Genomic DNA, 23,542 nt, shown 5'->3' with positions numbered 1-23,542 from the left:
TTATTTCACGCTTGTATTCAAGGTGGAAGATGTATGCTGTCAGATAACATGAAACAAAAGATGAAAAGAAACTCATTGCTGACTTCGACGCTGTTCATTATACCCTTCAGCAATTGCAAGACTCTATACTTTAGAAAGGTATTCCAAAGGTTATGAAGAAAGAAATGTTAAGCACAGAGTATCTCATGAGACATTTATTCGATGACGACCAAAAGGAACCCATTGGTGAAAAGTTTATGTCTGGCTTCTTTGTTCTCATTAAGATAACAGAGATTGGAATACATAGACACTTTCCTTTAATAGTTTTGTGACCCTGAACTAAATCCAGAACTTAACGTTCCCAGAAGTTCAAACACTTGCTGTTTAATGTATGTTGACCATATAAATTACAAGACCTCATAAAATATCAAGGTGTCAAATGTGAAGTGTTGCAAGGATACTATTACGATGGAAACAGAGATATTAGAATAAGAGATGAAGTAAAGAAGTTGTTTGAGTTAAGGTTAAGGTATAAGAAAGAAGGAAATCCTTTGCAAGAAAATATAAAGCTCATTCTGAACAGTATTTATGGCAAAACTATTTTATCTCCTATTGAGTCAAAAATAACCATAGTAAATGACAAAGATGCTATAAGATATGCCATCAGAAACTACAACCATATAGTGAAGTTCGAAGGTTTGGATGGTTCAGATAAAACTATTTTCAAGCTAACGAAAAGCATTTGCAGACACTTTAACTTCTGTCCACTTGGTGTTAACATTTTGTCTATGTCGAAGAGAATAATGTGTGAAGTATTCTGTACTGCTGAGGACTTAGGAATGGACATCTTTTATAGCGATACGGACAGTATGCATCTCTACAATGAAGATATCCCTCGTTTAGCTGAAGAGTTTGAGAAACGTTATGGAAGAGTTCTCATTGGTAAAAACCTTGGTCAATTTCATAGCGACTTTGCAGAAATCACACCTGGAAAACAAAGTTTAGCATACAAGTCAATATTTTGTGGAAAGAAGACTTACATAGACTTACTCACGAATGATTTAAATGAAGTTGCATTTCACTGCAGAATGAAAGGCGTGAAGCAAGATGTTATTGCTTTAACCGCTAATGAAATGTTTCCTGACTCTGTTCAGTGTTTCTATGATGAAGATAAAGGTTTAATGGTTCCGCAAGGAACATATGACAAAGACTCTGAGTTCAGTTTAATGAAACTTTACAAAGCACTTTATGACGGTCAAGAGATTGGATTTGACTTATGTAAGTCATGTCAACCTTGCTTTGAAGAGAAGTTTAACTTCTCAATAACGACTAAAACAAGCTTTATTCGTAAGTTGAAGTTCTGAGGTCACTTATTTTTGTCAGCAATGAGGTCATTCGTGATAAAAATAAAACTAGCGGCAAGGGCGAAGCCCATGTGGTCATTTACAATACTGCGATGGTAGAGTTTAAGAGTTGTGCTTCAATGTAGAGACAGTCCTTATGGTCTGGAGGTAAGAACACTGGGCAGTTATGGTCATGAGTGGAGAACATGTCTATCCAAAACTCACGATTGAAGCCAGTTAATTTATAGTATTTAGGGTTAGGAAGTGGTGAAGTTCTTGTATGACCAATGAACTCATTTTCAACTCCCTTACTTAAGTTTGAATATAATATAGCTTGCTTTCTATCCCAAATACCTGGAAATCTAATTTCGGAAAATTCATTTTCCTCGGAAGCATTGCATCATAATTGAAAACATTCTTGAAATCATCACTTGGTTCAGAGATTTGAAATCTTATACGTAATGGATTTTTTTTCTTTTTAGCTACTTCATTGAATGGTGAGAATACAATGAATTGACAGTCATGAGTTCCATCAGCATTTGCTACAAACTCGTAATGAAAAAGCTATTAATCTTTCTACAATTCCTTCTTCTTTCAGTTCTGCAAGAAAATCACGTAAAGGCTGTAAAGTTTGTACTTCAATGTTAAACTTCTTTTGAAAATTTTCGTAAAATGTAATTATACAGTCTTCTAACGTCGTACTGTCATTGAAGTATTTGTATATGTGAATGTTTTGGGCGCTTAAAGACTGTTCGTCATTTTCTATCTCGACTTGAAGTATAAAGTCAACCTTTCTGAAAGCACGTGTTATATACATAGATGTTATGCCAATGTACTTCTCTTCATTTATGTTCACAATCCAGTCTGTTGGAAACTTAAACGTTACTCTGTTCCCCTTTATTTTGACGTCAGGGTTTTCACTACTGAACGCAACAGATAAAGGTATTTGTCTATACATTTAATTCGGATAAAAATAAACCATTTACTCTTTCTTTGCTTCAGCTTCTTTAGCTTTTGCTTCAGCTTCTTCTCTAGCTTTCTTCGCCAGCAAACGTGGGTTCTTTTGTCTTCCAGCAGCTAATGCAGCAAGTTGTTTTTCACTAAGTTTTCTTTGGTCTCTCTGGCTTTTGTTCTTGTTTTTTTCCTTCAGTTCGGATAAAATTTGCTCACGAATTTCTTTCTTCAATGCTTCAACATCTATGACCCCCTGGGTCTTGTCCGTAGGGCTTGTCTGAGTCATTTGACTGCAGATAAAAAACAAAATTAAAACTTTAACCGATGTAAAATGAGCTTGTCAAAATCAGAGCGAGAGTCTATTATATTAAATGACGCAAGAGGAATACAACATCCTTTCTATTACGTAAGTCAGAGTAAAGATGGTAAAAATATACGTAAGAAAAAGAAAGGTTCCATTAGCGAATGCAGAAAGCGACAACATTAAGGTGTATGGTAAGGGTGAAGTCCACGAAGCCCATATAAAACCTTCTGTTCAAACTGAAAAGTCAATAGAACCAGAAGAAAAAAAGCCAGATGTACTTTCAATAACGAACCAAGAGCTTATTGCAAAGTTCGTGAATTTCATTGAAAAACAAACCGAGTCAAAGAATCCTGACCCGCCAGTGAAAGAAGTTGAGACAAAAGAGAATGTACAGTTCATTGAAAATGTCAAGAAACAACTTCCACCACGAATGCCAAGAAGAAGAGTGAGAATAATGAAGTAAATAGATATTTTTATCTGAAGTAAATACATGCAGAACGAACAGCTAAACGAATTTACTCCAGCAGAGCATATTCATCAGATTCGCTCATATTTCGATATCATAGACAATGCAGTTCAAATTGGTGACACTAATAGAAAATATTCTGACGCAAAGATTCCATCACAACCTGGAACTGCTAAAGATAACACATGGGTAACATTCAATCTCTCACCTCCTGGTGAAAATATGTTGGACCTTTACAATACATTCATTACGTATAAAATGGAAGGTCAATTTATTGTAGATAAAGAAATTGGTTCAGGTTCCAATAAAACAAACCCACCAGGATTTTGGATTGGTTTCGATGACGCTTTCTATGCAGTTGCTGGATATCAAATCCTTGCAAATGGTCGTATCGTATATTCTCAAGACAACGCAAGAGAAGAAGCATATATAACTTCAAACTCACAAACTACCGAACAAATAAAGAAAGTAGATGTTTTCTCAAAGACTCGACATGAAGATGTATGGAGTCATTCGGGAACATGCAGAACAGGACAAATTGTTAGTGGTCCAATTACAGCAGGAAAATCATTTGATTTTAAGCTTCGTTTAAGAATTCCTGTTAGAAGATTCCTTCCATTAGAAGCTATTTGATTTATTCCAGCTTTTGCAGGAAACATTCAGCTTAAAGTAAAGTTCAGTAGCGACTCCTTACAATGCACATCTATATCTGTAAATGATATCATTGCTTTCAATCCAACTCTTAAAGTTGCATTTGCTTCAGATTCAAATCCACCGACAAATAAATTTGTTCCATGGAATGAACCATTCACTATGATAACGAAGGCAGTAGAAGCTAGTGGAACAGTTACTATTACAACTGTAACCCAGCAACTATTTCGAACAAAGATGGATTTTAATGAATGTTTCATTCATCCAAAGTCATTCTCTTTAGACCCTAACATTTATACAGAACTTGTAGAACATTATACAAACGAGGCTTTATGTTTTCCTGTTAAAGTTATGGATTGGATTCCTATGGACGGTTCATTCTCAAAGAATACAGATAGTTCAAGTGCAACATTTACAGCAGCTTATACGCCTATTAATGTTAAAAGTATTTGGGCACTATTTAGAAAGAAAGACAACTATTATGTTAATTTTGAGAACCCTAAGTTTAAATATCTTCAGCTTTCCATGGGAGCTTATGGAAATATGCCTGCAGAACCCGAAAAATCATATGGACCTGTATTTTATGAAATGGTTGCGAACGCTTGCAATACAAACAATGATATGATAGGATTTAATGAAGATGTTATGAGGTCATTGGTGGATGATGGTAGTGTGGAACATAAATGGGATAGCTATGACAACACACATTTCTTATGTGGTTTTCCAACAGAAGTGGACTTTTGCTTCCAGCAAGGTCAACATCTACTGCTCCAATAACATACAAATTGTCTGTTAAAGGACCTATTGAACTAGCAACTGAAAACGTACCAAAGCCACTTATTGGATTTATGAGGGATTGTTGCTTTGCCATTCAGGTGCGTGCTAATGGCATCCCCATAATAAGATTAGATGACTATAACTTAGCTACGGACGACAGTGAGGAATAAAGGATGAACGTTTATTTTTAAAGCTTATAAATGAGTTCTTCATCAAGCTCTCGTGAACCTTCACCATCTATGAAACAAACTTTACCAAACGATTATGGAGCACCTATTGAATATTTCTTACGAGCTGCACAATGGCAAAGAGCAGTCTCACCAAGGTTAGGTGTTCCACCAGCTCCTGTCAAAAATAGCATTTGGTCAAGTCCTTATATAAGATATGGTCTCCCACTAGGTTTGCTAGCTACAGCAGGAGCAGTTATGATGTTGAAAAGAAATAAAGCAAATGTTGTAAATAATACTGAAGTAGCTGAAGTTAAACAAACTCCAACACCTTCGCCAAAACCAACGCCTTCACAAGCAAAACCTTCAATGACTCCTGAACCTATGGAAGTACAAACTCCTGTTCAAAAGTCAACTCCTAAACCGACTCCAACATTTAAACCGGAACCTACTCCTCAAATAAATCGTAAAACTCCTGCGTTTCCTTACTGAAAAAATAACGTTATTTTTTATTTAATATTAAAATTTTTATTTGATTGAAATGACAAATAAAGTCACTGAAGCAATGAAACAAAAGTTTTTGGTAGAATACATTAAATCAGGAGCTATTCCAGAAGGTTTTTACATTCATACTATGAAGGATGGTAGAGTTCAGTTTAGAAAGATAAAGCAACCATTAGATAGAGAAGGAATTTTGAGAAAGATTAAACTTCATGAGGACAACATTGCTGAACTTAAGAAGAAGTTAGAAGAGTTGGAGAAAGGAAGAGAGTTATAAAGCAATGAATTCAACAGGGTGAAAAAAGAGGTGAAAAAAGAGGTGAGATCTCACCATTTCACCTAAATTTATTTTTGTGCTATGTTTTCATACGTGTGAGGGTGGTGATATCATTAATTTTTAAGTTTATTTTTTATTTTATTTTTATTTTATTTTTATATAAATGACGAAAACTATTGAGATAACAAACTACAACGGTCATGAGTTCAAGAATTTGTTCTTCGTTCCTCGTGAAAATACATTCTATCAGATACGAGGGAGAAAAGGTAAAGTTAGTTTGAGCGTTTATGAAGGAATGAAGAATGGAAAGTTTATACAAGCATACGATACAAACGGTAAACGTGTTTCATTAGCTTTGTCAAAACTTACTAACATTTATTTTGACAGTGACTTTGACCTATATGAAGAAGAAAGTGAGTCAGAAGATTATGAGCTGTTATGTGAAGCACAGCAATGGGAGGAGTTGCAATACGTTTGTAAGTGAGAACGTTTATTTTTTCATTAGTGAGGTGAAGTGGTTGGTGGCTTTGTAAATATTTAAGGTTAAGTTAGTGTTGTCGTTTGTGTTGTAAAATATACGTTAACGGTTTTGTAAAGTGTCAAACCCGCTAAGTGGTGTATGGAGGCGCGCAGTGCCTCAGTACACGACTTAGCCATACTAACTACCCTCAATATATTTTTCTATGTCCTCTTTGAAAACATTTGTATAGTTAAGATATAAAACTTTTGACATAAGTGTTTCAATGTCATGAACTCTTATAGCACCACTATATAATAGTCTAGCAGATATACTATCCCAGTCTATATATTCTGCTTTTTTCAAAACCTCTCTCACAATATTTTTCTTATCTAATGGTATACGTTCCATCTTACCTATAGGTATCTTTTCTTTTAACTCTTTCAATATATTGTTTGTGTCTGGAATATGTTTGAGACGGTTCATATAGTTGTCGAAGTCATTGCATATAATCTTTGAGTCAGGAAATACGGTATGACATAAATGGGATATATAGAAACTTCCACCGAACAAATCTACAAATGTTAGACCATTCGGTAGTTTCTTAAGTTCTCTCAATATAATATCTTTACATCTACTCTTATTTCCAAAGAACGGTAACGGTGGTTTTGTAAAATTCATTTATATATAATAATAAAAATGTTTTTACCCGAAAAGTGACAGAAAAGTGACAAAACGTGAAAACATATATAATTTGTGAAAAGTGACATAAAAAGTGATATTTAAAAAAGTGACACTATTAATATGATGTAAATAACAACGGTTTTGGTTTTGTCACCGGCTGGTCGGCTGGGGTTCGGTCCTCCTCTTGGGTCTTGGGCAAAATTTCTTATGGGCTAGAGGGCGCAACGCGCCTGGAAGCCCCACTACCTTTTTTTATTTAAGTTGGCGTATCTTACGCCCTTCCAAAAATATGTATTAGAAAGATGACTTATAATTTCATAAATTATTTTGTCCCGACGGTTTGAGCGGTTATCAGAATGGTTGCTTACACAATGCGTCAGCAAAATGTCGGTTGGGGTGCCCTTCTTGGCCTCCTGAGTACTCACCAAGATACCCCAGCTCCCGCAAAACACCTCCCTTAGGTGCGCATTACCTGACGGCATTATTTTGCAATTATTTCAAATTTTTTAGATGTCTTTTGTTAAAGTTTGTTAACTAAAGACTTGAAAACAGCTTACCGCTTCAAGCTGCTCTCTTCCCGGTTCCTCTGCCGCAATCTTCTGTTTGATTGTGCGCAAAGCTCTCCTCCTTGTGAACTTTGCCTGACAGATACACCTGGGAGACAGCATTCGGACATCTTACCGCTTCAAGCTGCTCTCTTCCCGGTTCCTCTGCCGCAATCTTATGTCTGATTGTGCGCAAAGCTCTCCTCCTTGTGAACCATGGCTGATAGAAAGAACTGAAAGACAGGATAGGAGGAACATGCCGGTTCAAGTTAACTTGCAATATGCTTCTGATTAGTGATTTTAGATGAAAGATTAGCGAAATCGCATTTAATTTGGATAGAAGGATTCAATTTTATGAAGCAGTCTCGTAGAAAATATGCAGGAATAGCACAATCTTTTGCAATCAGAATGTGGTTGCAAAACTTTGACCGACAAGAGTGTATTGTGCACTCTTGTCGGTCTGCATGTCTCATTCCTGGAGACATTGTCACTGCATGTCTCCCAGAATGAGACAATCTTCCGCATTCATAACTTGAATGCGGAAGTTTGACCGACAAGAGTGTATTGTGCACTCTTGTCGATCTAAATGTATCTTACAATCAAAGACACTTTCATACAATCTTTTCGAAGTTAAAAAAAAAATTAATTATTTCTTTCTTTTGTTTATTAAATCGCCTTACTCACGTACTAATCTCTTTTAGAGACTCTATCGAGCTATCCCCACATATAAACCTGTGACAATAATACATATTTACTCTCTTCATATTCTGATCTCATGACACATTATCGCAAAAACTATAATTATACAACACATCTCATAAAGTCTCATTTTAGCCCTATCTAAGCGTTCAAAACCTATTTTCCCCGCGTAATCTGATTCTTCTGGCTCCGCTGATTCGATTTCTGCTGTCAGATCGTGAAAATATGCATCACATAAAGAGATAAACACAACTCAAAATTATTGCTTTTTTTTTCAAATTGTCTATTCATCCATCTTTACATATTTATTATCTCCTCCGTTTCCCCTCACAAATTCTTTTAATTTTCTGAATAATACGTATAATAAAATGAATATCTCAAAAACTAAAACACAAAATTAATGTTGGAAAATGACTAGATATAATCTGAACTTTTGAATTCATACATTTTTGGAAAAAATTGAATTTTCAAAAAAAGAGCTTATTTAGGTATGAACCTGAAGAGAAATTTTAAGGAAAATATTAAGTTGTGCAATTTGCATTTATCTCTTTATGTGATGCATATTTTCACGATCTGACAGCAGAAATCGAATCAGCGGAGCCAGAAGAATCAGATTACGTGTGGAAAATAGGTTTTGAACGCTTAGATAGGGCTAAAATGAGACTTTATGAGATGTGTTGTATAATTATAGTTTTTGCGATAATGTGTCATGAGATCAGAATATGAAGAGAGTAAATATGTATTATTGTCACAGGTTTATATGTGGGGATAGCTCGATAGAGTCTCTAAAAGAGATTAGTACGTGAGTAAGGCGATTTAATAAACAAAAGAAAGAAATAATTAATTTTTTTTTTTAACTTCGAAAAGATTGTATGAAAGTGTCTTTGATTGTAAGATACATTTAGATCGACAAGAGTGCACAATACACTCTTGTCGGTCAAACTTCCGCATTCAAGTTATGAATGCGGAAGATTGTCTCATTCTGGGAGACATGCAGTGACAATGTCTCCAGGAATGAGACATGCAGACCGACAAGAGTGCACAATACACTCTTGTCGGTCAAAGTTTTGCAACCACATTCTGATTGCAGAAGATTGTGCTATTCCTGCATATTTTCTACGAGACTGCTTCATAAAATTGAATCCTTCTATCCAAATTAAATGCGATTTCGCTAATCTTTCATCTAAAATCACTAATCAGAAGCATATTGCAAGTTAACTTGAACCGGCATGTTCCTCCTATCCTGTCTTTCAGTTCTTTCTATCAGCCATGGTTCACAAGGAGGAGAGCTTTGCGCACAATCAGACATAAGATTGCGGCAGAGGAACCGGGAAGAGAGCAGCTTGAAGCGGTAAGATGTCCGAATGCTGTCTCCCAGGTGTATCTGTCAGGCAAAGTTCACAAGGAGGAGAGCTTTGCGCACAATCAGACATAAGATTGCGGCAGAGGAACCGGGAAGAGAGCAGCTTGAAGCGGTAAGATGTCCGAATGCTGTCTCCCAGGTGTATCTGTCAGGCAAAGTTCACAAGGAGGAGAGCTTTGCGCACAATCAAACAGAAGATTGCGGCAGAGGAACCGGGAAGAGAGCAGCTTGAAGCGGTAAGCTGTTTTCAAGTCTTTAGTTAACAAACTTTAACAAAAGACATCTAAAAAATTTGAAATAATTGCAAAATAATGCCGTCAGGTAATGCGCACCTAAGGGAGGTGTTTTGCGGGAGCTGGGGTATCTTGGTGAGTACTCAGGAGGCCAAGAAGGGCACCCCAACCGACATTTTGCTGACGCATTGTGTAAGCAACCATTCTGATAACCGCTCAAACCGTCGGGACAAAATAATTTATGAAATTATAAGTCATCTTTCTAATACATATTTTTGGAAGGGCGTAAGATACGCTAACTTAAATATATTATTAAATATGAGAAAATCACTCAACAAAAAAACAATTCTTTCAAAAAGTTTAAAATTTATCTTTCTAATACATATTTTTGGAAGGGCGTAAGATACGCCAACTTAAATATATTATTAAATATGAGAAAATCGCTCAACAAAAAAAAACAATTCTTTCAAAAAGTTTAAAATTTATCTTTCTAATACATATCCTATGGAAGGAGTTTACATTCACAAAATAAAAACCAGTTCAAAATCTTATTACTCCTTGAATTAAAATCATTTAATTTCAAATCCATTCCAAATCCTTAAATCTGTATTAAAATCATTTTGTCAACAACCAACACAATACAAATTACATTTCCATATATCTTCTTGTCCATTTTAATTTTTTATCTCATTTTATTTAATTTTATTTAAAGCATATAGACATCGAGATCCTTTACACATAGTTATATAAAAGTCAAATACATAATAAATTCTTAATTCTAGAGATATCTCAAAATCTCAATTTTTTAATTTAAAATACCTTTCATTTTTCACAGTACTATCACAACAAACAAGCCATTTACTAATTAACACATATAAGAAAAATATCAAATTACAAAACAACTTTCAATATCATTCGCATCGAATTCTATTTTTTCATAATTATCAACTACATGTTATTATATAATATATGTCGGCGCATATTCCACTCTATACAAGTGTCAGACACACTCACACAAAGCTGTGAGATTCATACCTCTATCAGTAGGACTTCTCAAATCAAGAACACATATGTTTCACTATCGCACATCTGTGTAGGATCTAATTAACCCTTTGGACTGGTACTTCAAAATTTGATAATTTGATAATTTCATGTGATATCATCATTTGCCTTTAAAACAACTGTGCGTTAAACTAGACACGTTTCTCTATCATAATGCAAAATATCAAAGTTTGGGAGACTCCCAAAGTGTCTGAAACTGATCATAAGGGTGAACAACCGTTTTCCAGAAGTTGGGAACGTAGGGTAGTATCTTTGATGAAATGAATGATATGCAAAGATTTATTAGTTGAATAACTCTTGTAAATCGTGGAAATATTATATCTGTTAGAATACCATCTGTAAAACGAGAATAAAAAAAAATGAAAATTTCAAGTAAGGAAGAAGCCAAAAATGAAACTTGCCCATTCAATGATCCACCTAAATTTTAAAGTACAGGTATTCTTGCTTATAGAAAGCAATGCAAAAGAATTGGAAATGAAAATATCAGTGAATCTAAATTTCATACAAAATAAATTAAACAGGTATTAAAGAATGGTATATATAAATTAATGAAAAACGTGATAAGGATTTATTGGATCCAAATTATCGATAATTTGGCACTTTTCAAATCTGTCAAAATAAAATATTGATCAAATAAAATAAGCATTTGAAGCTAAATATATCCTTTGAAATTTTTTTCTGACCCCCATGTTGAAAATTTTGCGGTTTTTTGATATTATATGCAGCAGCCCTTAAATCCTCAGCAACCTCAGGTTGTTTATGCTTATCCTGCTCCTCAATACTTTGTCCCTGCTCCAAATCCATATACACCAAACGAACAGCAACCACAAGCAATTTATCTCATCCCAGCACCAATAGATCCACAAACTCAGCAAGTTTATGCTTACCAACCTCAGCCAACTACTAATGTTCTTCAACCACAAGCCGATATCGAGCCTTTACCAGTCGAAACTGATGTTCAACAACAACGAGTCATTGAACATAACGAGCGTTGCATAGATATCTTGTTAGGTTTAGTTGCAGTATTCTTCCCATTGATTGGACTGATCTGCGCTTGCTTCATTTGGAGCCAAAATAAGAAGAGAGGAAAAATATTACTTTCTTGCGCTATCGCTTCTATTGCTTTCAGTCTATTCATTTGTATTGCTGCTTCTATTTTCTCATATTAATTTTCAAAACTCACTGAATTTTTTTTTATTTTAAATAAATTTTAATTTATGAAATTAATCCACAAACGCTTTTTCTCCCTCATGTTGTCCTTGGAAAAATGTACGAAACATAAAAGAAGTCATAAAAAAAATATCTGAAAAATTAAGCTTCCTTTGCTCCAAAGAAACATATAATAAAAGAAATTCTTCTGTTACTCTTTGAACAGAAATACAACCGTGATTTGTGAAGATGTCATCAAGCCCGTAATTTGGATGGAATACTCCGTGATCATTAGCCATCCGTTCAATTGTGAATTTAATATGTTCGAAGCCAATCCAAATGAAAGTTTCTTCGTCAATCTTTGGACAGCAACCAATTGTCTCAAACACATTAATCACTTCATAAAATCTCCTTTGTTTAAATCCAAACATCTCGCTGGTTTGCCGGATGTCATATTTTGATTCAGAGGACTGTTTGCAGTGTTTGATGAAATCTAAAGTGGAGTTCTTGAACGCGGATGGCTTTTCGAAACGCCTCCTAATTGTATATATGCTGCAATTCCCATAGTAATTTTTTGGAATCTCTTCCTCCTCATATAGAGTCATCTAAATTTTTGACGATTTGTGAGAATAAAAATTGAATAGAAAATAATTAAGCGAAAAAAATAAGTATTTTTGTATAGCTACTGAAGTCCAATAGTTTTATTTGCAGGATGTCTATAGGTATTCAGAAATTTACTGAGGTCAATTCAAAATAATTTTGTAATTTGACTGAAATTTTTCTTTATCTTTTTTGGTCGAATAATTATAGAAATAAAAAAATATATCGAGGTTACTGATAGGCAATATAATATTAAACGGGAAAAGTTTTCCGAATGCTTCTATTCAAAACAATGTTGTTTGAATTTGAGATGGAGTAATTTTTCATAACCTCCAATAACAATTGCCATACTGAGTAATTTATTTACTTTGAATACATTTTTTTAAAACATCGAGGAAATGTTATTTTAACAATAAGGATTATCAATAACATATGTCAATGAAGTATTAAAGAAAATAAACCCATCAAAAAAAATATTATTGTGAAAATAGATGAGCAGTGCAAAAAGTTTAACATTTCTATAATACTGAAGTTATGGATATTCTTAATCTTGAGTTCATCAACTATTTTCAGGGGGCGGCGACAAATTTGTCCAGCCAGTAAAGTATTCAATTTTTTTGCATTTTTTTAAGGGTGCACACGATAGGATCATGTAAACTTCAGAATTTAGCTTCTTAACTTAAATCATGGAATGTCTCAAAGACAAAAGTAGCATACAGCATGTAAAGCTAAAGAAAGATAATCATAATTAATACCTTAATTTTTAATATTACGCATTTTTAGGTGCAAAATTTAAAAACATTCTAATACAATAGAGCAGTTTCCAAAAGTAGCATACAGCATGTAAAGCTAAAGAAAGATAATCATAATTAATACCTTAATTTTTAATATTACGCATTTTTAGGTGCAAAATTTAAAAACATTCTAATACAATAGAGCAGTTTCCAAAAGTAGCATACAGCATGTAAAGCTAAAGAAAGATAATCATAATTAATACCTTTAAAGTTTAAAATCTTGATTTTTTTTTAAAATCAAATATTTATAACTTTAATACATACAGCTTAAACCTTATACTTGTTTTCTCTTGTGAGAAAGCAATCTTACAAAGCTAACAATCCTAAAAAATAAAGAATTAAAATTTAATAATTTAATCTAACAAAATTTCTCTCTTTATCCTTTTGCACTCTTTATATGCAACTCAAATCCATCATATAATATTCCTATAATACTCTTGCCTCAAACAATGACGAACAAACTGCTATTCTCATTTAATTACAGACCAAATCTATTCAAATTTCTGAATTTTTAATTTTCATTTTAATTTCAAATGGAATTAGAAGAAGAAACTATCTTTACTGTTATGGATCTTTGTAAATTTGGAGTTAAACAAGAAATACAAGCACAGTATGGATATGGTGAACGTGTCAGGAAAGAAAGATCTCAGATTTCATTCCACTGCAAATATCCAAAATGTCCTGCACATTTTAATGTTGCAATCTTGGATCAAAATAAATACAAACTAATCAAAATAGTTGAAGAACATGATCATTCCGCCCCAAATGACAAAAGTCAATATTCGTCTGTCTTTTATCGCAAATATTTAGAACATTACTTCCAAACAGATGACAATCAAAGAGCGATAGCACAGCTAAATGCATTCAAAGATCTTGAAATTCCTCTTACAGGTCCGTCCATTCCAGAGATGTACGCTCAAAAACCACGTGCAATCAAACGATTTGCAGAGAGAATACATGCTCTTCAAACTAGATATTCTCCTGACGATGTTGTGTCATTGCAAATCTTTGTTCAGACAGTACAAGAAGAATCTCCAGATGATCTCATTGCATTTGAAGTCTCAGACAATAATATGTGTTTCTATTACGCGCCTTTTGAAGGCAAAGCTTATGCGCATAGTATCAAGACATTTCATATAGACAGCACCTATAAAAGTTAGTATACAAGTCTCGTGTACGGAGGCACTGCGTTCCTCCGTACGCAATACTTGTGAATTTGACACTTTACGAAACCGTTAACGTATATTTTACAACACAAACGACAACACTAACTTAACATTAAATATTTACAAAGCCGCCAACCACTTCACTTCACTAACGAACTCACTAATGTAAAAATAAACGTTCTCACTATCGTTCTCACTAACGACTTCACTAATGTTCTCATAAATTTTCCTCAATATCTTCATCATCAGTGTTAACCCTATTGTAGTCATACTTGAAGCCATAAACTTTCTCTAACTTCTTAACGTACAATTTACATAACTTACCTTCGTCATCGTATGGTTTAATGATATAACTATTTCTATCTTTATACACAGTCAATGAAAAGTCAACTGGTCTCGGATGTATTTGAAAGAACATGTTATGCTCAGGAAGGAAGAATAAATGTTTAAATGTATGTTTGTTATATTTTTCGATTTGTATGAGTTGCTTTTGTTCTGTCATTTACATCCAAAATAAAATAAAAAATAAACTTAAAAATAAACTTAAAATTAATGATATCACCACCCTCACACGTATGAAAACATAGCGCAAAAATAAATTTAGGTGAAGTGGTGAAATCTCACCTCTTTTTTCACCTCTTTTTTCACCTCATGAATTCATTGCTTTATAACTCTCTTCCTTGGTTTCTTTTTAGTTGCTTTCTTCACGTCTGTCTCCAACTTGACTGTCTTTCTTCTTCGTCCGTAATGATACCAGTTACTTCCACCAGTCAATGGGTCAAATGGTCTTTCGTAAGGGTTTCCATACATTCCATAGGGACCATACGGAAGAACTGCTGGTGGAGGAAGAGTTCCATCGACTCTATTTAAATGCATTGTTTCACCTTTCATCTGGTCATTAAAGTCTTTTGCGTGTTTTGAAAACTCATCGTCCTTTCCTAAAGCATTTTCCGACTCAGTCGCAACCAAATTGGATGCTTTATTTATGAGCCCTATTTTATTTAATCTTAACTTCTTTGCAACCCAGCCTCCAATCTTTCCTTTATTTGCATCTAATGTCTTCGAAACTCTTCCTCCACTCATTTTATTTACTGCGTCATAAGCCCCAAGTGCTTTTGCTCCAAATGCTAATGCTTTTGTTCCCATTGCGCCTAAAGCTGCCCAAGCTACCATTTACACCATATTAAAATCATCTCTCTTCAATATTATCTCATAAAAGTTCTCTTTACTGGAGAAAGTCAATGAAACATAAACATTCTCACGGGCTTCGCCCTCACCGCTTTGCGGTCTATCTAACTTCTTTCTTATCTCATCTATTCGCTTCAAAATGTCTGAACAATTGCTAACATCTTCTACAACAGTTATTTCATCATGACTGACCTTCAAGAACAAGCTCATTTAATATGCAATTAAAATCATCTCAATAATGAGTCCATCCTTTCCATCTTTAGGTAGCACAACATCTTTCATTGAAGAAGGTTCGACAAGTCTTATGTTAAACTTACTGACAAAGTTTGTTATACTATAATGCTTCGGTGGCGAATACATGTAGTTTGAAAGACATAATATAGATTCTTCAGCAAATTCACTTATACTGGATTTTATAACAATGTTCTCACGAGACCAAATACCACCAATTGACAATCTTGTAAGCAATCCTGCTGAACCTTCTACTGTAAACATCGATGGTAACATTCCACGAAGGTCATCTATTGACATCGTTGAGTCACTGAATTTAAATATTTTCTTAAAGCAATCGTCATTATCTAACCATGCAATAGCTTTGAAGTTTTCATTCGAATATACATCTGCTTCATTAAATGTAAAACCTGACTTCTTTGCAGAGATGACTTTAAAATCTATTGAGTTTGTTTCAAAATTATATGCTATGGTAACTTCTGAAGGTAATGGATGCCCTTCCGCAGTAAGTTGTTCTCTCACTACCGTTTGAAGCTTTGTGTTAAAAACTTTCATGTCATCTCCTGTGTCTAGGTTCACATACACAGCAATGGGAAAACTATCTTGCTTCTTTGTTTCATCATTATACCTCAAAACATTAAAGTTCTTCAATAATATTGTCCTTCCTGCTGGAATACTTCGAACCTGTCTGATTTCAATAGCTTTCTCACCTCCTACATACTCTACCCAGTGTCTTGGATATTCATAAGTATACTGACTTTCTTGAATTTTGGTTGGTTTCATCATAACGTGTTCATAGTATATCTTTATACTCTTGTCAGTTAGACTCGGTGCTATGTTCTGAATATTTCTGACTTGCATTTTTAATGGAGATAAAATGAAGCATTTAATACATGACGTAGATGAAGACATGAATGAAACTACAGACAAACTTAACTCTTCTCTCATTCTTCCTTTCAGCAAAGATTATGAATTCTGTTCAAATGGTGTGTATTTCTATTGTGGAAAGATGGGTTCAGGTAAGACATTTAACCTCATTCGTCATATACTCATAACAGAGCGTTTAAGTCAAGATTCATATTATGACCAAATCATTATATCAGCAACTTCAGACTCTATGGACTCAACAGCGAAAACATTTATGTCAAAAGTTCAAGCATCTGTCGTTAAAGTTCCAGATAGCGAACTCATTGAATTTCTTCAACGTTACGTTCGACGTAAGAGGAAATATTATGCCATCGTTGAATTTATACAGTCAGGAATGCAAAAGACTTCAGAAGAGATGGAAAGAATTATTGACAAACACCACTTACGTCAATACTCAGGAGTTTACGATATGAAACGACTTACAAACTACATTCTGTCAAAACTTTCAAAATACCCCTTCAAAAAGTATCCTTCAAATACTCTGCTCGTTTGCGACGACTTCGCCGGAAAAGGTTTAGTGTCAAAGCCTGACTCACCATTAGCTAACATCATTACTAAAGTCAGACATTACCACTTAACTGTAGCAATACTTATGCAAACATGGCGTTTTCTTGCTTTAAACATAAAACGTCTCATAACTGACTTCGTTATCTTTCAAGGTTTCTCACGTTATGATATTGAACTCATTTGGAAACAGTCAGGTATAACATTACCTTTTGAAGAAATTTGGGAAGCATATAAGTCTCTCATCTCTCCTCGTTCATACCTTGAGATTCATATCATGACTAATACCATTAAAGTCAAAAATATTCCATGGGAACGACCAACATTGTTTTAAAGTTTAACCTTCAATTGACTGATGGTAAACAAATTCCATGCATCTCTGTCGCCATTTCTGTTAATATTTTTGCTGTCATTCATATCATCCACTTCCCCATCCGTTAACTTTTGAGGATATGCGTTAGAATAGCTGTTCTTAAATGAAGGCTTTTCACCTTTGAGAGCATAAACTCTATAACTTTCTGCATACTTTATGTTTGAACCTCCTGAGCCATCATTGACATAAATTTTTATAGGCTTCCACCCTTTGTTCATGTTCCTGCTTCTTCCCTTAGCTCTTTTGTTCAGTAGTTCTACATCTTTATACACAGCACCTGTCTCAGTGAATTCAACAATATTTTCATTCGTTAGCTTTACATTCAAACCCTTGTCGAGTATATTGTTCATTTCATACATATAAAAGGTTTTTATTCTATATGAAATGAGAAGCAAATCCATCTTAGCTGGTGCCGTTAATGTTCCAATTGAACCAACATCAAATGTTGACTCACGAACGACAAACAATATTGTCATAAAGAACTATAGTTCAGAGTGTTTGAAAGAAAAAGAACCAGAACTGAAATCCGTGAATTTAAACTCAGCTTCAAACGCTAACGCTACATCAGATGTTAAGTTAGAGTATCCACCACTGGACCAAGTTCTTTCAAGAGAAGCCAACGACAACCCTTACACAAATGTTCAAACAAATCCTTCAGATAACGTAGACCATTACCTTCTTCAGTTATACCAAACAATTTTACTCAAAGACGATAAGAAGCTTTTGACAAATCTTATAAGCAAGAACCAAATAATTCTAACAAAGGAGGACCTTGAAAATGTTATATCACGAATAACAGGGAAACAATGTGTCATTGACTATCTCGACCCTGAAATCGAATGCTGTGGTCAAACGCCACCATTCATGAAAATAGGTAACATCCGCATCATTGAAACACCAGGAACTACAGGAGTTGAGTTTAAGTATAAATATTCGAACGAGTATACAAAACTTTCAACAGAATATAAGCTTTGTTTGAAATATGTTTTAGTAAATTAAAGCAATTTGTAATATCTATCCAAAACTTCTTCAACAGTATCGAACTCATCTTCATAATGCAAACCTAATCTTATTGACTTGGTGCAGTTTTCACTAACACAATATAGCGCTTTGCGCTCGGCGCCTTTGACGCCTTTTTCTGTTCTCTTGACTGACATAACTAACTCATTTGTTTCATCAAACAGCAATAACCAAAGTTCATGACCTAATACATAACATTCATACTTTATATTTTTAGCTCTGAGTTCTCTTGTAAGCTGTTGCATTTAATATTTTCTAAAAAGTCAACTTCAACAGTCATTCGCACTGGTGCCTTCAGTTCTACAGGCTCTCCTTGAAAGTCAACAAGTCTGAATTGCATGTCTTTCAAATTATGAGGACTAATGCGAACCCATTTACCTAAATAGTTACTATGACAGGAACGTTTGGAATGAACATTGAATTGACTGCATAACAGAAGGATTTATATTCTACTGAACCTTTACTATTAACTCCTGAAATACCTGTGACATTAGCTATTTTTGACTCAACGTATAAACAATTACCATAACATACGTATGGAACAGATTTCATCTCAATCGTTTTGTCAACACTTTTCAAAGGACATGTCATATGGTATGCTCCCAGAAGCAATTGAACTCTATGACTCATTCGTGTTATCTTAAACTCCTTCGCATAACTGAACTTCAAAACTCCTGCAATAAGTTTAACATTCATTAAGTTTTCTTCGTTCTCCTTGTTTATTGTAGTATTTATGAGCGCATTTAACACTCCAGCTAATGTTTCCATCTTATATTCTACATTATTGTGAAATCTTATTTCGTGCTTCTTTCCATCTATTTCAAGCTCCATGAAATCTGTTTCATCTGTTATAACGAATGAAGCGATAGTATTGAAGTCAACAACTCTGAAAGCAAGCGCTTCATTCTGAAGACCTAAGTTTGTTTGTAGCTTTACTGTCCCGTATTCGTTTGGGTCTGTACTTTGCAAATAGAACAACATTTTATTCTCATTAAAATATGAGTATTGCTGCATATGCGTATGAAGCTGACAGAGCTAAACGTTTATATTTTGGTCAATACTCTCTCACACTTACTGACAAATATATTGTTATTTCTGATGGAAATACCGAGAAATACATAACATGGAAGGACTATGAAAAGTTTGACCCTATTTTAACTCCATGCACTATGCCATTCATTGTAAATGGTGAAGTTGTCATGAAGAACGACACAACTGTTTATAGGTCTGTATATGAAGCGTTAGAATATATGTTGAATTATAATCCCGAAAGATTTGACCCAAGCACTACGTCATGTACAATGCCTTTTATTAAGGATGGTGAAATCGTAAGAGTTCCGAATTCAACGGTTTACACAGCTGTTCAAAACAGTTTACAAAACATTTTAGCGAATATCTTTAATTCAGAAACTACAGAAATAAAATTACCATATATAACAGATGCTAAAGAAATTAAATCAAAAACGACAACATTATTTACGTCACTTAATGATTTAATGACTTATATCATTAATATTCCTGCACCAACTACAGCATTTGATCCAAACTCGACGGTTTGCAGTGTACCTTTCATAAAGTCGCAAACGGACTCTTTGAGTCCTGAAGGTCTTTCAGACCGAAGCGACCAGGGCGAAGCCCATGACAGTTCATTAATTGTTTTAAGGGATTCAACAGTTAATGAATCATTAAAGGCGTCATTAATGAAAATCATTGATTTTAATTCATTCACGAATACATATAATTCATTCATTAATGTTTCATATGCTTCTAAAGAAGGTGAGCCAAAAACTATCGATAAAGCGGTGTATGAAATAAAAGCATCAACGACGAAATTGAATTCGTTAACTTTTGACGGTGATAGTTTCGTTAATGACATAACATCGGGGAAAACAATTTTAACGAAAGAATATTTAAAATCTCATGTTAGTGAGTTCGTTGAAATTGAAAAAGAAGGTGGAATTAAGTTCGATCCACTGAATTTCATTTTCAGCTTAGCGAATGCGGGTGTTAGTTTCGCTGAATGGACAACTATACAGAGTGAAATAAATGCAATATGGACGTTTTTGGGGTCAAAAGCGGGAATGGGTGAGCTTGTAAATGCTGCAAGAACATTAGGTGAAACAGGAAATTTTGTAGATGGTTTTAAAAGACTTGTTTCAAATGTTTTAACAAACACAAAGAAATTATTTAGATATACCATACATAACGGACGGATTTTCGAACAGGTAGCAACAAACCCTCCGGTTATGGCTGCGTTGATGATGGTTAGAGATATAAAACCACGTAACGACGGGAACGAAGAACATGAACAACAGAGCCCAACGGGCTCAGAGCCACATAGTGGCGAGGATACTGGTCGGGTTATTCAAGACATTAAAAACGTGTATCCTGAAGTTATTGATTTATTTAGAGGAGTTAATGATTCAATTTCAAAACATTCTATAACCCTCGATGAAGAGAATAAATTAACAGATTATATATTCGTCATTATTGCAGAATTAATGAAGAGAATAAATGAAAAAGGAATTGGTGATATCATTAATGTCAGCGATGTAATGATGAAAAGAAATTTTGACTCATTATTTACAAAACCGAAAACAGAATATAGTCTTTATGACGTAATTACCGAATTAATGAAAAAGATTAATGATAATAAGAGTTCTGGCGGAAGAGTTGAATTAGAAGTGAATGATGTTAATGAGAAATTAGCCGAAAAAGCAGATAAAAATGAGCTTTTAGCTCTGAGTGATAAAGTCAAGAACCACGTTCATTATATAACTTCAGACGAACAGATTATAACGGACTACCATGGATATTTAACACGAAGTGATGAAGCGAAGACAAAAAATGTTAATGAAAGAAGATATAAATACATTCGTGCTAAAGGTTATGACATAAGCTGTACTGTACAGTATGACACAGGTAAAGCACCAGAAGCATTTAGTTATAACGATGAAATTTATGCCTCTACTTTCTCTGTTAATGGTGTATTAGTTGAACCAAGATTTATGTTAAGAGTTAAGGCAAAAATAACGTTTGAAGATGCTATTAAAAGTAAAGCTGACAAAGTTGAACTCGACGCAACGAACAAAGTTTTGAAATCTCATAAACACAACATCTCCGATATAAATGAACTTCAAGCTACATTAGACAGTAAAGCCGACAAGAACCATACAAACGAATCCTTCACTACTGTTAGAGCAGACGACATAATATTGAACTTTGACCTTGGTTCAAGTGCACCTTTAGAGAATCCGAGTACAAGCGTAAAAGATACTCTTAACAATTTAGATAAGAGTTGCAGGAATACCGAAGATCATGCCAGAAACTTTGAAGCATATGAACTACCAGCAATGTTAGACAAGAAAGCAGATAAAACTTATGTGGATGCAGAACTAACAAAGAAATTTTCGAAACCAGATACAATGACATTTACAACAGAAATTATAAATGGTGAACCAGCAACTCCATTTGAATTTGTTAGAGGTCTTCAACCAGATACTTTTGAATTTTTCTTGGATAATTCTATTGAACTAACATTACATTATAAAAGTGGAACAAATGCAACATTTCATCCGGGAGATACATTCCAAATGGTATTTAATGACATAAGTTCTTTAGAATATGTTTATAGAGTTATGAGCATATATGATTTAATATATCCTATAGGAGCTGTTTATACGTCTATGAATCCAATAAATCCAAACACTTTATTTGGTGGTAGATGGTATGAAATAGTTGACAGTTTTCCATTCTACACTAATACGCAGTCAATGAAGATGGGAGGTTCAAAGAAAATAGGTATTGAAAACCTTCCTTCACATATGCATAGGTTCAGTGGAAGAACATCTGTGGAAGGAAACCATTCACATTCAATAACAAAAGAGGTTATACAAATCTTGCAGCGGGTTCGGATAGACAGGGAATGCATAGATATGATAATCACAACTGACCCCAAAGATGTTAGCACAGGTATTTTCTGTGGAACTGCAGGAAATCATACACATGTTGTAGCTGGTATTACAGACCCAGCAGGTAATGGAAAAGATTATATGCCTCCTTATATAACAATGCACGCTTGGATACGAGTTGGTTAAAATCTTTAACTTTACATAAATGAGCTTGAAAGAAGTATTCGAACAACATCCATGGAGGTCATTTAAGAAATTCAATGAAGCTGCAAAGAGTTGGGGATTTACTAACAGAGCTGAAGTGAAAAGGTTCTTTGACAAAAATGTTGTACATCAAACAAAAATAAATCCTTACGACTACTTTTTACCAATTTACTCCAACACTCCTGACGCATACCAATTTGACACTCTCATTCAAGCAGAAAGGAGGACATAAACCATTCCTCATCTTCATAAATGTTAACACTCGTAAAGCATATGCGTATATAATGAGAAATAAAGGAACTCGTGAAGTGTTTAAGAGTTTTACAAAAGTTTGTAGCAGAACATAACCCAAGTACTTTAACATCAGACCAAGACAGTGCATACCTCAGCAACGAAATCACAGAATTTCTCATTAAGCATAACATAACTCACTACACTACTGAAGACCATAACCATAACATACTCGGCATCATAAACCGCTTCATAAGAACGCTCAGAGATTTAAATCAAGAGGAGACTTTACCGAAGAAACAATGAAACATTTTTCTCGAAGTATATAATTCCTCAACACATTCTACAACAGGACATACACCAAATTCAATGACACAACAACAAGAAGAAAAGTATATACAAAAGAAACGAAGCCAAACACAAAATATCAGAAATTCAACACAATTTACTCTCATTCCTGGTACAAAAGTTCGTGTAGTTCTTGACGACAAACCATTGACAAAGAAACGTTTAAGGTTAAGTCGAAATTATTATATCGTAGACTCTACGCAAGGTAATGGATATCTTATAAAAGCTGCTGACGACTCCATAGCATTTTACCCTCGACATAAATTAGTCGAAAGTAGTAATGGCAAACTTGCTGAAACCATTGACGAAGCAAAGCGAGGAGTGGTTATTGAAATACTTGACTATAACACAAACGATGACACTTATAAAGTAAGATATGAAGGAGGCGTTGAAGATGTTATACCATCTAAGAACTTGAGAGAATCTAAACCAAC

The 23,542-nt window shown here is 34.3% G+C and overlaps 9 protein-coding genes and 2 pseudogenes across 11 annotated transcripts, besides 5 other annotated features; 10 read left to right on the top strand and 1 right to left on the bottom strand.

The window, feature by feature from the left end:
• Positions 1 to 6,065: part of a mobile genetic element that runs on past the window's edge.
• On the top strand, positions 819 to 1,343 carry TVAGG3_0351440 (organellar and viral DNA polymerase type B; the record flags this gene model as incomplete). The annotated part of the gene is made up of 1 exon (XM_051231113.1): positions 819 to 1,343. One exon carries the CDS (start codon positions 819 to 821, stop codon positions 1,341 to 1,343), a length of 525 nt encoding a protein of 174 aa, XP_051100843.1.
• On the top strand, positions 3,860 to 4,644 carry TVAGG3_0351430 (annotated as a pseudogene). The gene has a single exon. A coding segment is annotated over exon 1 (785 nt).
• TVAGG3_0351420 (repellent protein 1 family) lies at positions 4,675 to 5,133 on the top strand (the record flags this gene model as incomplete). Its single annotated transcript, XM_001310990.2, has 1 exon — positions 4,675 to 5,133. One exon carries the CDS (start codon positions 4,675 to 4,677, stop codon positions 5,131 to 5,133), a length of 459 nt encoding a protein of 152 aa, XP_001310991.2.
• On the top strand, positions 5,183 to 5,419 carry TVAGG3_0351410 (uncharacterized protein; the record flags this gene model as incomplete). The annotated part of the gene is made up of 1 exon (XM_001294907.1): positions 5,183 to 5,419. The coding sequence occupies one exon, from the start codon at positions 5,183 to 5,185 to the stop codon at positions 5,417 to 5,419; it is 237 nt and encodes a 78-aa protein (XP_001294908.1).
• Positions 5,583 to 5,903, top strand: TVAGG3_0351400 (uncharacterized protein; the record flags this gene model as incomplete). Its single annotated transcript, XM_001294906.1, has 1 exon — positions 5,583 to 5,903. One exon carries the CDS (start codon positions 5,583 to 5,585, stop codon positions 5,901 to 5,903), a length of 321 nt encoding a protein of 106 aa, XP_001294907.1.
• Positions 5,904 to 6,065: a terminal%2Cinverted (terminal inverted repeat of Maverick-1C transposon ID:TVAGG3_0351390).
• Positions 6,066 to 11,170: 5,105 nt separating this feature from the next.
• TVAGG3_0351380 (uncharacterized protein) lies at positions 11,171 to 12,247 on the top strand (the record flags this gene model as incomplete). The annotated part of the gene is made up of 1 exon (XM_001296077.2): positions 11,182 to 11,631. The coding sequence occupies one exon, from the start codon at positions 11,182 to 11,184 to the stop codon at positions 11,629 to 11,631; it is 450 nt and encodes a 149-aa protein (XP_001296078.1).
• Positions 12,248 to 12,784: 537 nt separating this feature from the next.
• Positions 12,785 to 14,159: a mobile genetic element.
• Positions 14,160 to 14,828: a terminal%2Cinverted (terminal inverted repeat of Maverick-1B/1C transposon ID:TVAGG3_0351200).
• Positions 14,160 to 23,542: part of a mobile genetic element that runs on past the window's edge.
• On the bottom strand, positions 14,829 to 15,344 carry TVAGG3_0351360 (protein of unknown function, DUF4107 family; the record flags this gene model as incomplete). Its single annotated transcript, XM_001294004.2, has 1 exon — positions 14,829 to 15,344. One exon carries the CDS (start codon positions 15,342 to 15,344, stop codon positions 14,829 to 14,831), a length of 516 nt encoding a protein of 171 aa, XP_001294005.2.
• TVAGG3_0351350 (protein of unknown function, DUF4106 family) lies at positions 16,501 to 17,355 on the top strand (the record flags this gene model as incomplete). Its single annotated transcript, XM_051231112.1, has 1 exon — positions 16,501 to 17,355. The coding sequence occupies one exon, from the start codon at positions 16,501 to 16,503 to the stop codon at positions 17,353 to 17,355; it is 855 nt and encodes a 284-aa protein (XP_051100842.1).
• Positions 19,413 to 19,911, top strand: TVAGG3_0351340 (organellar and viral DNA polymerase type B; the record flags this gene model as incomplete). Its single annotated transcript, XM_051231111.1, has 1 exon — positions 19,413 to 19,911. A coding segment is annotated over one exon (499 nt), but the record flags the coding sequence as incomplete, so codon positions are not given.
• Positions 20,661 to 22,395, top strand: TVAGG3_0351330 (keratin-associated protein family; the record flags this gene model as incomplete). Its single annotated transcript, XM_051231110.1, has 1 exon — positions 20,661 to 22,395. A coding segment is annotated over one exon (1,735 nt), but the record flags the coding sequence as incomplete, so codon positions are not given.
• On the top strand, positions 22,531 to 23,504 carry TVAGG3_0351320 (annotated as a pseudogene). Its single transcript has one exon. A coding segment is annotated over exon 1 (974 nt).

The sequence above is a fragment of the Trichomonas vaginalis genome, chromosome V (genome assembly GCF_026262505.1).
Source record: "Trichomonas vaginalis G3 chromosome V, whole genome shotgun sequence".
Classification (NCBI taxonomy): Eukaryota; Parabasalia; order Trichomonadida; family Trichomonadidae; genus Trichomonas; species Trichomonas vaginalis.
Note: the sequence above shows the minus strand (reverse complement) of the source record. Positions and strands in the feature narration are given on the sequence as shown.